General features: G+C 47.9%; 1 protein-coding gene across 1 annotated transcript; it reads left to right on the top strand.

Annotated features, from left to right (window-relative positions):
• The first annotated feature begins 607 nt into the window (after positions 1–607).
• Positions 608–11114, top strand: NGB (neuroglobin). The gene is made up of 5 exons (XM_006263782.4): positions 608–1093; positions 1414–1521; positions 3511–3622; positions 6222–6341; positions 7909–11114. The coding sequence occupies exons 1-5, from the start codon at positions 1038–1040 to the stop codon at positions 8053–8055; spliced, it is 543 nt and encodes a 180-aa protein (XP_006263844.2). The 5' UTR covers positions 608–1037; the 3' UTR covers positions 8056–11114.
• Positions 11115–13486: the final 2372 nt, after the last annotated feature.

Genomic DNA, 13486 nt, shown 5'->3' with positions numbered 1-13486 from the left:
TGTCAATAGGACTTGTTCTCAGAAGTCACTTAGGTTGCTTTTGAAAATCCTTCCTTAAATGATTATTCTGTTACCTGTCCATATTTTTCCATTCTTCTTCCTTCTGAGCTCTTAACACAGAACACGCTCTGTCTCTCTCTGTCCTCCCCTCCCCCAGCTTGTCTTGATGCTGTCTGAATCATTGAGCCATTTGAAAAGGAGAGTTTTCACTTCATCTGAGTAGCAGAAAGAACCTGAGCGCTTTGAATTTGTTTGATGTAGTCCAAAAGCCTTGTGATCCATTATTAAATGCTTTGCCTTGTACAATTGGCTATGCTTCTATTAAATTAAACATGTGATGATGTTCCCTTTGTACACACTAAACCCTAGATTGCACCTGCACCCAGAGATGTAAAGGTTTGGGAGTGTCAGTGCGGGTGACTGGGACCAAGAGGACACTGTTGAAAATATTGTATGAGGGCAAGCTGCACTCTAACAAGTAGAAATCAGGACTGAAAGCTGAAAGAGTGAGGTTTCTAGCTTGGTCCTGCCACTAATTTATTGCCCGATGTTAGGCAAGTTGTTTTTCTTCTGTGTCTGTTCCTTCATCTGTAAAATTGAACTGACTGGAAAATTTCAGCCAAAATTGGGTTAAGCCATTTGACACTGAAGGTGTGTGGTGGCTCCTTACTTATGGGAGAATGTAGCAAAGTGCAAAAGTATTGTTTGTTACCCAGCTTTAAAAAGCTCACTGGAAGAAACGGGGAGAAAGGGGACACTGTCGCTTTAAGAGCATCCGTGAAAGTGTTGCTACTGGAAGCTGCTCTGCGAGACGGCCAGCTGGGAAAGTGCTGCTAATAAGGGGAAAGGAGCTTCAGCTCCAGATCTTTGAGCCTGTGTGTGACAGGGAGTGAGACAGGGAACAAATCAGGAGCACAGTTAGTGCCCAGTGGGAAGAGGGCACAGAGACACTGATAAACTTGCTGTAGCCATACAGCAAGGGGGATTAGAAAGCAACAGTGACCAGCCCATCATTCCTGTAGACACCAAGAAGCAAGATGGATCTCCCCCAAGGCACTCAGGTTTCATCTGATTGCTCAGACAGGGGCTCTTTGTAAGTCCACCTGCACTGCTCCCAGGCAGGAGGTGGGAGGATCAAGGGGAAAAAAAATGGCTCTTGCACTGTCTGGGGATCCCAGAGATGTGATCACAAAGTCTTGAGTACTGTGCAAGGAAGAGCATCCTTGGCACTTAGAGGAGCGAGTGGGGGGGGGGGGGGTGTGGATCCCAGGTCCAGAGGCACTGGTGGCCTTCCATGCTTGGATTAATTCAGGACCTGTGACACCTGTAACTCAGAGTGAGCAAATGCAACTACTTTCAGAGGAAGCAGAAGCTTCCCCTGTCTCTGCTTTTTTCCCCCTCCTGTTCTTCAAGTAAGATGGAGAGTGAAAAATTATCCAGCACTGAACAGGCACTGATACGAGAAAGCTGGCAGAAAGTGAGTGGCAACCCCCTGCAGCATGGCATCATCTTGTTTACCAGGTAAGTGATGGGTTATTATAGCAACAGGCAGTTTCTGTAGCAGGGCAACTTGGACAGAGGGAGGAAAAACCTGGTGCCAATGCTTGCTGTGGTATTTATCAGGTCTTCTTCCCCCCCCCCCCCCATCCCTGGGTAAGGCAAAGGAAGGTTTGCATTCTCTGAAAAGAAACACTTCCCCTCCCTTCTGAAATGATTTCTTTTTTCATGGCTCCATCACTTATCTCCTGCTGCCTGCTCCTTCTGTCCATTTGCTGTGATTTGCAGAGCAGAGAGAACAGATTTCCAAAGAAGCTCCTTAGCATTTAAATCTAGAACTTTGTTAAAAGGGAGGGGAGGGGAAGGTATGTGGAGTGTGTGCTTTTGTGCATTTCTTTGCAGTGATTTCCCTTGTTCTTAGGAGAGGAAATTCTGTTGTTTAAAACCTACTTTGATCCTTGTGCATCCACTCAACTCTGTGGAGTGTATCTAAGTAGCTTCCTAATTGTCACATTGCTGAGGCAGAGAGCTGGCCACTTGAGAAAGGAACAGTTAATTTCCAGGATCAATCTCAAAGAGGGGGAAATAGTGCATGGGGGAGTGCAACTGAAAATTTGCTGCCTCTTCCACTGAATTAACCCTTCAATTAAGTGGCAGAAAAGTGGAGGGACGGAGGGAAGTGCTTGAAAAGTCCTTGAAAAGCAATGGCTCTAAAAGTTTGTGAGAAGCTCTTGGCTTTTCCACAGCCAAATCTGAAAGGCAGATTGCAAATGCAAATATCTGGAAAACAAGCCGTGCTTGATAGAGCCGAAGGAAAGGAACTATTTAAGGAGACATTTAAAAGTTTTGGTGAAGGGGTGAGGGATGTTGCAATCTCATGTTAAGTCTCTCTGATGATGTTGATACCTAGGAGACTAGAACCATTGCAAACTGATCACTCTAGGTGCATCTACAAGTGCAATTAATGCAACTAAAAATACTTCAGCTCAATTTGAGCTGGAGTAAACTAATCCTGATGTCAGCATCTACACATGCATTTAAGTGCAGTAATTTATTGCACTGCCAGATACCACTTGTAGCTGATGGGACTATCCAGCAGCACAGTAAATTAGTCTATTGTGCCCTAATTTCTGTGCATATGTAGATGGTGATGCTTTATTGCACAGAAAATTAGCCTGTTGTGCTGTAAAGCATCTCGTGTAGATGTGCCCTCTGTGTGGTTTTATGAATTGCCATAGACTGCCATGGATGGCATCAGTCTATCAGATCCTCTTGATTTTTTGCTTGCTGGACCAGTGTGCGAGTTAAACAGGTGAGATGCCATGTTCTAAAGAACCCCAAACTGATCCATAGATCACTGGTTGTTTATAAGGCATGGACAGTGGTCTGTGGATCACCCCCTTTCCATTATAATTAAAAGTTTGGTAAGGGCACATTATGGTCAATAAGAACCATCGGGGATCAGTGGTCTGTTGGTCCCAAACTTTGGGAAGCAATGTCCTATGGTGAAAAAGTTGGCAGAAGGGGTTTGGATTGGGAGCCAACAAACATGTGAGGGATTCCAGTTTTATGACCCTGCTTGTGAAAGTAGGAATCTCATCTGGCTGCAATATTCTGGCCTCCTCTGAATTTGAGAAAATTGAGATTAGGGAGTATCATAAAAAACAGGGAACAGCAAGAGTTGAGATGGAAGTGTTAGGACAGGGACTAGGATTTCATGGAAGATGGAGTCAAGCAAAGGATTTCAACAGTGCCCTGGAGTTAACACTGGGCTGACCTGTCTCCTGGAATAGTGTTGTAGCAGTGAGGACTGGGGACTTGGGCTAAAGTAACAGAAACAGTTTTAGGCAGATGACCCCCAGACCATGGCAAATCTCCCTCTCAGAACTCCATGTTTGTAACATCACGGCTGGATGGAATGAGGGGTGGGGAATGATAGATGGGGGCAATGTTAAGGAATGGTTGTCATTTGAGAAGTGTGAAATATTTGAAGTTTTCTCCTTTCTCTTGAAGGTTGTTTGATCTGGATCCTGACCTCCTGTCCCTCTTCCAGTACAACTGTAGACAGTTTTCCAGCCCACAAGAATGCCTCTCTTCCCCTGAGTTCCTGGATCATATAAGGAAGGTAAAGGATGAAAAATACTGGGGGTGCAGCATAGCAGAAGTTCCATGAAAGGAAGAGACCGGCATTGTAAATGCTGCCAAAGGGAGCTTGTTCCTCTAATACCCAGTGTTTCATAACATAGGGACAGTTCACCCTCTGAAATACCAATCTAGAGGGTTAGTGAAGCTACATCAGGGTCAAACTGCTTTGCATACACAAGTGAGGAGTGATTGTGCTGTGCAAATACACAATAACTGACATGCTCTAACTGAGGTAGATTGGCCTTTGGGAAAATCAGAGGACTCTTTTCTTATTTGACTTCAGTACTACTTGGGTATTGCAGGACATGGCCACATTGGACACTGAAACCCTCTGCTTAGCTACACACAGAACCAGGAGAGCTCAAGCACCTGGATGTCAGTGATAGCTTGCTATAAAACTTAGATAGAGAGGTAGGCAGTAAGCAACAATCCTGCTATTCTCCATTCTCTTCTACTGGAGCAGGGGAGAACACACAGCTGTTCATGTGTAGCCTAGCTATTGTGACCTATAATGAGGGACAGCACATTCCTCCTTCTCAACTTTGGAGGGTAGCAAAGGACAACAGTATCATCCTGAAGGATCCTGATGCCCTGGATAAATTTTGTGCAGTGTAGCAAAATCCCTTTGTTTAGTACTAAAACAGCCATCTAAGCAGGGGAGCAGAGAAGTGACATTACAAACCTGCACAATGGCTTAGGACAGGAAGTAAAAATTTTGCATCCTGTAAAAACTGCATGGGAGTACCAAGAACAGAGGTCTAGACAGGACCGAGTAGGCCACTGAGTGTAGTCTTCTGTTATGGCGCATAGACATATCATGGAACCTTTCCATAAACTAACCAAACTCCCCCCAAATCCAGTTAGACTTCTAACCCTGCTATTCTAATTGGAAAGCTGTTCTAGCCCCTTACTTCCTTGATGGTTAGAAACTTTCTTCTAGTCTCCAGTCTAAATTAGAAGCCATGATGAGTATATACCAATTTGTTCTTGTGTCAACATTATCCTTGAGCTCCTAGGTATTAACCTGCTTGAGGTATCAGTAGAGAGTAATCATCCCCTCTTTCTGCTTTAATTTTGCTACATTAAACAAGCTGAGCTTTTTTAGTCTCCTCTAGTGAATTAGGCTCTCCTATCCTCTGATCAGCCTAGCAGCCTTTCTCTGAACCTGTTTCAGTTTGAATTCATCTTTCTTGAGCATGGATAATCAGAACTCTGCACAGCTTTTCAAATGCAGCCTTGTCAGGGCCTTATACAATTGCTTTAATGTTTTGCTGTCTCCACTGGAAATCTCACTTGGTCCATCCTATAATTATGTCTTCCTTTCTCAAGGCTGCATCACATTGATGGCTCAGAGTCATCCTGCCACCAACCAGTGCACCAAGATTATTTTCCTCTTCAGTTATTTCCAACTGATGGCCTACCAGATTATAGCAAGATTTTATGTTATTAATTTCCAAATGCATGATCTTGCATTTTGTATTATAGAATGTCATCCTGGATTTTTTTTATCCAGTCCTCATGGTCATCCAGTTCTTCCTGCAGGCTACCCTAATCTTCCTCTGTATTGACAATGCTTCCTTACTTTGTATCTTGGTAGATGTCGTCAGGTCCTACTTTTTTGTGCCAGTGTCATTAGAAATATTAAGCAAAATTGGTCTCAAGGCAGATCCCTGAGGAACTCCATTAGCAACTTCATAGATTCATAGATTGTAAGGCTGGAGGGGACCTCAGAAGATTTTTGGGTCCAGCCCCCTGCACCAAGCAGAAAGATAACTGGGAGTCTTCCTTGTCCAATAATCTCCCTTTCAACATGGCCTGTTGCTGGCTTTCTTAAGCCAGCTCCTTACCGACTTTACAATTCCTCTACTAATTCCCATCTTCTTTAGCTTGACTAATATAGTGTCACATGGTAAAGTATCAGGTGCTTTACTGAAATCCACACATGAGATCTACCATAGGTTTTTCTTCCTATGTAAAGGGAGTTAGAATGGAATGATCCAAGTGGCAATTTGATGATAATCAGTACTTGCCAAGAGAGCTGTAATGGTCCCAGATGGTCATGATCTCAATTTTCAAGTTGCATTTAATAAGTCATATTACAAGCATTAGAATGTTATTTACCATTCTTTTAGAGAGAAAAGTTTCCCCCTATTGATCACCATTGCCACTTGCTATAGCACCTATAGAGAAAGGTCTTTGGAAATGGGGTTGGGTCGTGAGCGTCTCAGCTGGCCACTAATGAAGTCAGTTCTATGTCACTTGAGATCCGGTAGGACAACAGCATCATAAGATGCAAGGGTACCTGCCCTGATTCACCTTTGCAGGAAGGAAGAGGGAGTGATATAACTATGGAAAACACTGGGGTTTTTTGGCGGAATACCAGTTTCCGGTGATGTTCCACCAGTGTAGCATAATAATGGCACAAGGCGGATGTGAAATGGTCTTCACTGTATAGTGAGCTGAGGGAAGACCTGTGGGCAAACTAGTAAGGGGAACACTGTTTGGATAAGTATTCCTCCTTGTGATATAGCAAAAGGAGTTCTCTCCAAACCTCATTCAGTCTGGCTTTGTCTCTTCAGGTCATGCTGGTGATAGATGCAGCTGTGACTCAGTTGGAGAACTTACCGTGTCTGGAAGAATATCTCTGCAACCTGGGTAAGAAGCACCAAGCAGTTGGCGTGAAGATGGACTCTTTCTCGGTGAGGCATATTCTTTCTTCATGCTACTCCTACCACAGCATTCTTTCCCATTTACTCATGGTATTACCCTGATCTACCAGGAGTGGAGGTATATAGGCCTTCATAGTACCCACATGCCTGCATTCTAGGACCTTGGTACTTAATGTTGCTGGGCTCGCTCAGTGGCTAGGCAAGAAAACTAGCTACCCAAGCCAATCCCGGAATCTAAAGTAACCTACCATGTGAACCGCTGGTGGTCTCTGGGGGAATGTGTCACAATCCTCTAATTGGGCTGCTGTTTGGATGGACTTGGACTAACCTGAGTTATATTCCTTGCTTCCCTCAACACCCTAAAGTCCATGGACAGAGTCTCCAGGTAGTATTTGAAAAGAGAACACAGTAAGGTCTCAGCCTGGCATAGGGGTACTGGCCCTTAACACCAAAGTATTCCCAGACAAATCATCCCTGTTCTAGCCTCACTGCTGTATCCAAGGTGCTTTCTTCATCTTAGACCCAGACATAGCCCCATCCTAACAATGAGTAGGATCAGAAACACTGCACCATGAAATGAGATTATGGGAAACATCCAGAAGGTTAAAGGAACACAGCCCACAGCTTTAGTTATCTGGCTGAGTGTGGTCTTCCTCTGCTTCTAGTTTTCCAAGCTGAGCTAGTATCATTCCTTAGGTAGACTGTTTTACTCTCTGGGGCTTCTTCCTAGCAGCCAAAATGAGGAAGGTTCTGTGGGGAGCCAGTGTGAGTTGGTGCCATATTAGATCAGCTATTTGCCAGGATTCAGCTGGGCTGCTGTGCCAGAAGTGGATGGGGGATGGCGTGCCATGTGATGGAGATTTCTCAGGGTTGGTGGGGTGGACTCTGACGCTTCTAAACTGAATAGTCAAAGTCTCATGCAATCAGATCTTTACCTGCTGCTGTACATAACATCAGAATGTGTCTCAGTTTGGCCTGTCTTGTGTTATGGCAACAGCAAGGACAGGTGTATGGCAGTTGGGGGCTAAGGGCTCTATGCATTTCCTAGTCACCTCCCCTCCCTAATACATTCCTGTCCACATTCATAGCTAGCCTGTGCTCCCTCCATCATCCTTCAGAGACTTGAAGGAAAGGCCTCTAAGATGGACCAACCAAGAGCAGACAGGACCTCGGCAAAAGCCACACACAGCCAGGACAGATTATTGGGACTATCAGCTCACAAGGATGGTGGCAGGGCAGCCTAGGGATAGCTTGAGCAGTTGTATAAGGGCAAGAGACGTGGACAGGGCTTTGCTTTTTAAGGGCAGGGAGCAGCAGTGAGGCAGGGTACCTGTTAAGGTGGGGGGCTTGAAGAAGCTGTGTGGTCTTCTTGGGGAGCACACCCCGAAGAACAAAGTTGTGAGCCCAGGCTCACAGTGAGTCTTGAGGCAGGTCCCAGATCAGGAAGGGACCTGAGATAGCTTATCAGGTCCCTTGTGCCACTGGAGAGACCCCTAAGGGAGATGAAGAATGAAATTCCTCAGGAGAGAAGACTGAGTTTGTCCTGAGACCCCTGCCCAGGAGCTCTGATGCTGGTGCCTTCCTGTTTGGTTTGCAGGCTGTGGGAGACTGCTTGCTGTACATGCTGGAGAAATGCCTTGGCACTGCCTTCAGTCCAGACATGCGAGAGGCTTGGACCAGGCTCTACGATGCTGTGGTGAAAGCCATGAGCCGTGGCTGGGAGGCACATGGGGAAGCAGAATAGATCCAGCAATCTGTTAGGATCTGCTCCCAGCCCATCAACAGTTCTGTGGACAGAGCACCTCCTCTTCCAGCTGTGCACATTCTGGGGCCTTCTCAGCAGTTCTCTCCATCTTGCTTCACCATTACCCACATCTCTGCCTCTGATGGTGACCAGTGCAGTCCCTTAAAGGCATATCAACAGCAAAGTGAAGGTAGAAGAGCAGCATGGGCAGGTGTATCAGGGTAGTATCTAGGTAGTATGGGTAATGCCGCAGTGAAGACACAGTGGCATGGGCTTCATTGTGGACAAAGTACAAGCCCACTGCGGCCCTGGGAATGTACTGTCATCACTAGCCCATATGACCATGTTTTCACTGCTCTTGTTACCTGGGTCAGCTACAGTAAAGCTGATCTGAGCATGCCTGCATGAATTGCAATGGCCCTTTCAACCTGTGTGTAACAAGTGGGCATCCTGGGGCTGATCTGAGCATAGGTCTGCCTACTTGTTTCAGAGCAAACCACCCGCCTACCTCACCTGCCACGCCTTTGATACTAGTTAGAAGATGATAACAAGGCGGGAGGCTGCACATTTACTTGCCCTGATGCCAAGGGCCTATGTATACAGCTCTGACCTCCCCTGTACCATGTCCCATGCCTCACAGATGGCATCCATGGCTTAGCACCCAGCCTATAGCTTATCTGGCCTAATACCTGCCCACTCAATCAATCGGGGATTAGCATACATGGCTTAGCTCACAATCCTGTTTACTCGGGGCTCCCAGGCCCTCCCTTTTCCATGGGCTCCTAGCCTAGCTTGGGACCCTCTTGGTCCCCTTGCGCCCCCACACTGGGGCCTCAATCCCCTGCCTGACACTGGGCTCACAATCCCTTATCCCTTTGCCCCAGGAACTTCACATCTAGCTGCCTGTAGGCTCAGGGACCCAGCCCCCTGGAGCCTCACACCTGGTTCCTTAATGCCACTCAGGTCTTGCAGTGAGCCTGGAAGCTGTGTCAGGTCCCCCCCTGATTTGGGCCCTGCCTCAGAACTCACTGTGAGCCTGGGCTCCTGCTTTGTTCTTCAGGGTGTGCTCCCCTTGCCTTTTCCCTTGACAGGGTCACCCACAAGGCAGCGGGGGCTGAGGCTTTTTCTTGGCACCCTGTACTCGCTGTTCACTAGGGAGGCAACTGGTGTGGCACTTCCTGGAGACTGCCCTGACATTGGCAGTCCCATCACACCATCCTACCCCAGCAAGGTGTAGTTTTAGGTCATGCTGCAGCACCTGGAACCTCCACCTTCCCCATAGCTCCTTCCTTGTACCTCTAAGATGTCATGAGCAGCAGCTACAGCTGGGTGGTGTTTTCCCAGCTGCTAGCAGTAGATAGCTGGCCACACTGCTCAGGGCCTGTTCTTATAGAGAACACCTGGGCCCTGTTCCCAATCAGGTAATTGCACCTGATTGGGAGTGCAGCCACCTGCAAGCTGCTTGGCTGTTTGCTCATGCCCCTTTGAGTAACAGAGCACACCCTGTGCTCTGTTACACTGTGGTATAGATATGCTATGAATTGCACAGCAATGAGTCCTTCCATCTTCCTGGGAGGTAGGGTAGAGGGACAAGCAAGGAAGAGCTGGGCTGAAGATATTTCAGTCAGTAGTAGTGGAATGAGCTTTTCCTGAACTGATTCTGTCTTTCCTTAAAGTTGCAAATCATCCTTTTTCTCTGCCCAAATATTTTCCAAGAGTCGTTGCAGAGTTCAAGTCAGGCTGCTCTTATCAGACCTGAGCTGTTGACTGGGTTCATTTAGCTATTGGATCGAACCTGAATGACAGGTGAATGCAGCAGCTACTACTGCTTTTTAAAATGTCTTCTATTATTTATTTAATAGTAAATAAATAAATAAATAAAGTAAAGATGTACTGGGACATGCAGTGCATGCATCTGTCCCCTGGGAGATCTGTCTCCTGGGGGCAGCTTCCAAAAATCATCTTGGTTCTTGGCCAGAGAGAACATAGCTGGGATTTCTCTGCAGTGATATCAGGATCTGGCATTCTTCCCGCTACAGGAGAATTTACATTTTGTTAGTGGTGTTACCCTGTTGGTGAAATGCTGCCACCTCTGTGTGGGAGGAGACTTGAGTTTAAGTCTTTCCTGCCCAAGAGCAGAGGGGCTGGACCTGATGATCTCATGAGGTCCCTTCCAGCCCCTAACATCTATGAATCTATGAACAGTGTTCAGGACAGGAAATAAGAACACATTATCCAGCTGAAAAGACAGGGAGGGTGTTGGCGAAGCAGAATCTAGATGCTGCTCTTGGAATCTGACTCGAACACAACCAGTAAAAGTAGGACACTGGGATTCTCCTGGGAAGGCCCTGTCTGGAGACTGCCAAGGTGTGACTGGGTAATGTTTGTTTCATCACTGCTGGGAGCTGTTTCATTACTCTGTATGAAGATACCACTTCCATGGTCTGGCAGCAGCTGTATAGCAACAGGTGACTGGTTAGAGGGTCCTCAGTTGCATATTCAAGAGAGGCTAGTTTATGGGTGCAATACCAAAGCCTGGTATCAGGTTTGTGGGCACTTCTCTCCTTTCCCCCATCTGAAACAGGCATCAGTTCTCTTCATTAGTGCCCTGTCCCTAAGCAGGGCTGAGTGGCCATGATAGATCTTTGGCCCTGCAACTTCAAGCCAGGTAAGGATGAGCTGAGCCTTGATACAGGAGAATAGCATTGGCTGTGTCATGGGAGTGGAGAGTTAAGGAAACCTCCCTTCTAGTTCCCCACTGTGGAATTTTGGAAGAGGAACAGCGTGTATCCAGTGATTTCTCTGCTGCTATACATGCCTGGGGTCAAAGACTTCTCTTCTGTGCATGGCAGGAGGGAGACTGGGTGTGATGGATGGTGGATCTGTGCGCACATACTACTACACCAAATAAGCAGCTCCTCCTATAGCTATCTTAGCTCTCTGATTTCCTCTTCTGTGTCATGTTTTGTGTAATTCCTAAGAGAAATAAACTAGCTGTGTTTGTGCCTCCTGGATCTGCCTGGACTGTTTAATATCGAGTGGTGTAACGACAATGTTAGCATTTCAGTGCCACCTTTCAGCTGATCTCAAAATGCATTGTACAAGTGAATGGCATAAAGGTGTTTGCAAGGAATTTGTTTTAAATGAGGCTCTGCCCTTTTTTTGGTTCTTTATGATGTTTAACCTTTCAGGCCTTGGAAAAAATAAAAGGGACTAGGGGGAGAATTTTTTGGCTTTTTTGGGAGGCTTTGATGCCTGTTGGGAAATTTCTCATACCTTAAATGAATGGGTGGGCTGTTGAATCTTTAACAAAGGTGGCTTTTCTACTGGTGTCTCGTTAACCCTTGTAGTTAATAGACCGTAATGGAATTAGTTTTAAGCAGTCAGACTAAAAATGCCTTTCCCTCTCCATTGTTCAGCTTCTTTTGTTCCCTGCCATACCGTCATTGTGCTAATTTTCTGGTTACTGTAAACCAAGGGTTTTCAACCTTTTTTTTTAACAAGTGTACTCCTTCTGCCTCAAAGTTTCAGCTCATGTGCCCCCTTATATTTTTTCTTGGTTTTAAGGGGGGGTGGTGCAAATTGAGGCCCCTGTGGTGAGGGGGAGGGGCTAGGACGGGGGCAGGGGCAGTGGCAGGCGCTGCACAGCTGGGGTGGACTGTGGCACGGAGCCATGAGAGCGGTTCGTCTGGGAGGTGCGGGGGGGGGGGGGGGGGGGGTAGCTCGTACCGCTGTGCATACCCTGGTGGAGTTCCCAGGGGCACATACCCCCATCTGTGTGTGAGACATGGGCAGCTGCTGCTGCATGCTGGACTCTGCACCCCACTGCCCCAAGAGCCGCATGATGCCACGTGCCTGCTGTGGCTGGGTGGGCAGGACACACACACACACACACACACACACACACACACACACACAGCAGGTAAGTGTGTGTGGGGGGGAAGGGGCTGGGGGGTGCAGATCGAGAATGGAGGTGGGGTCTCTGTGCCCACTCCCGGGAGCAGGGCCAGGCGGGTGAGGGCAGTGGTGACCCTCTGCAGACTGTGCATGCACCATCTGGCCGGCCAGTGGGGGCTGGGCTCGCATGCAGCAGCTGCCCACGCCACTGCTGCTGTGCCTTGCACCAGTTTCCCACAGCTGGTTGCATATGCAGCTCTGTGGGCTGCTGACAGGTGGTGCGTGAGGTGTGAGGCACATCAGCAGCCTGCGGAGCCGCATGTGCAACTGGCTGCAGGAAAGCAGTACGGGACGTGGCAGCAGCTGCTGTGGGATAGTAGTGGCTACTGCATGCGAGCATGGCTCCCCTGTCCAGCTGGCTGGGCAATGCGTGTGCGGCCCAGAGAGGGGCACCGCTGCCCTCGCCCCCCTGACCCTGCTCCTGGGAGCAGGCACGGAGAGCAAGCTGAAGTGGGGGGCAGGGAGGTGCTGCAGTGTGCCGCGTGGGGCTGGCGATGCTTGGTGTGCCCCTCCCTCTTTCCCTGGGTAAGAAGCAAAGCATGGGAAGGTGCCAAGGGAGATGCCATCACTGTGCCCCAGGGCGCACACTGTCTCTGCCTGCCTACCTGCTCACGCATACCCTCTACGTCCTTTCTAAGTACCCCTGGGGGTATGCGTACCCTGGGTTGACAACCTCTGCTGTAAACTGTGTCTGCACTACAGAACTGGATTGCTGCCAGCTGTTGCTGCTCTGAGCAGTGGTTGTGTTCAATATCCAAGCTTGGGTTCCTTCTCCAAGTTAAGGAGCGTTTGTGGTTCTACCCTATCACCCTGCTGCACTCTACACCACTGCAGCCATTTTGCCTTGTATCCCACTGTTTCCAGCACAGCCCTCAGCACCAGTGGCTCTTATGAGCTCCAGAAATGTCAGTGGGTTACCTGAGTGAACACGAAGCACTGAGGGAGAGATCAGCTCCCTGCTCCTTTGAAGAATACCCCCAAGTTCTGTGGAGTCAGCACAGTTTCCAAGCCCTCTCATGGAGGCCATGATGAGCTGCCCGAAGAGCTTGCAGAAGGACTCGTAAGTGGCCAGTGAGTTGGCTGAAAACAGTAGAACATATTCCAACACTGTCTGATGGAAGCCAGATACCCAAATGAGCAGCTCATCAGGTATGTCTCACACTTGCCTGAGTATATGGCTGTCTGTATTGTACCCATGGGGGGGGAGGGGGGTTGGTTATCTTGTGTGGGAGGACAGTTGTTCTCCATAGCTGCAGAAAAGAGAGAAGCGATTGCCCCATGGAGGCTGCCTGTGCTGTTTCTTTTTGGTTGGTTGGGAACCAACTTGGGGGACAGGGTGTTGGGTGTTGTTGTGCAGCTGGGGTGCAGGGAGTGAGCTCAGCCAGACAGTGACCTGAATCTGAGCAAAGACCAAGCAGATCATTTATTTCTAATGTAGCCTTTCAAAGTGTCCATTAACCATCATGTAGCAACT

This window comes from Alligator mississippiensis, chromosome 2 (assembly GCF_030867095.1).
Source record: "Alligator mississippiensis isolate rAllMis1 chromosome 2, rAllMis1, whole genome shotgun sequence".
In the NCBI taxonomy this organism is placed as follows: Eukaryota; Metazoa; Chordata; order Crocodylia; family Alligatoridae; genus Alligator; species Alligator mississippiensis.
The sequence above is the reverse complement of the archived record's forward strand: the minus strand, read 5'-3'. Positions and strand labels throughout refer to the sequence as shown.

Coding starts and splice junctions, on each gene's coding strand:
- NGB (XM_006263782.4), top strand. CDS start 1,038: ATGGATCTCCCCCAAGGCACTCAGGTTTCATCTGATTGCTCAGACAGG. Junction 1,094..1,413: donor TGCTCAGACAGGGGCTCTTT/GTAAGTCCACCT, acceptor CTGTTCTTCAAG/TAAGATGGAGAGTGAAAAAT. Junction 3,623..6,221: donor TCCTGGATCATATAAGGAAG/GTAAAGGATGAA, acceptor TTGTCTCTTCAG/GTCATGCTGGTGATAGATGC.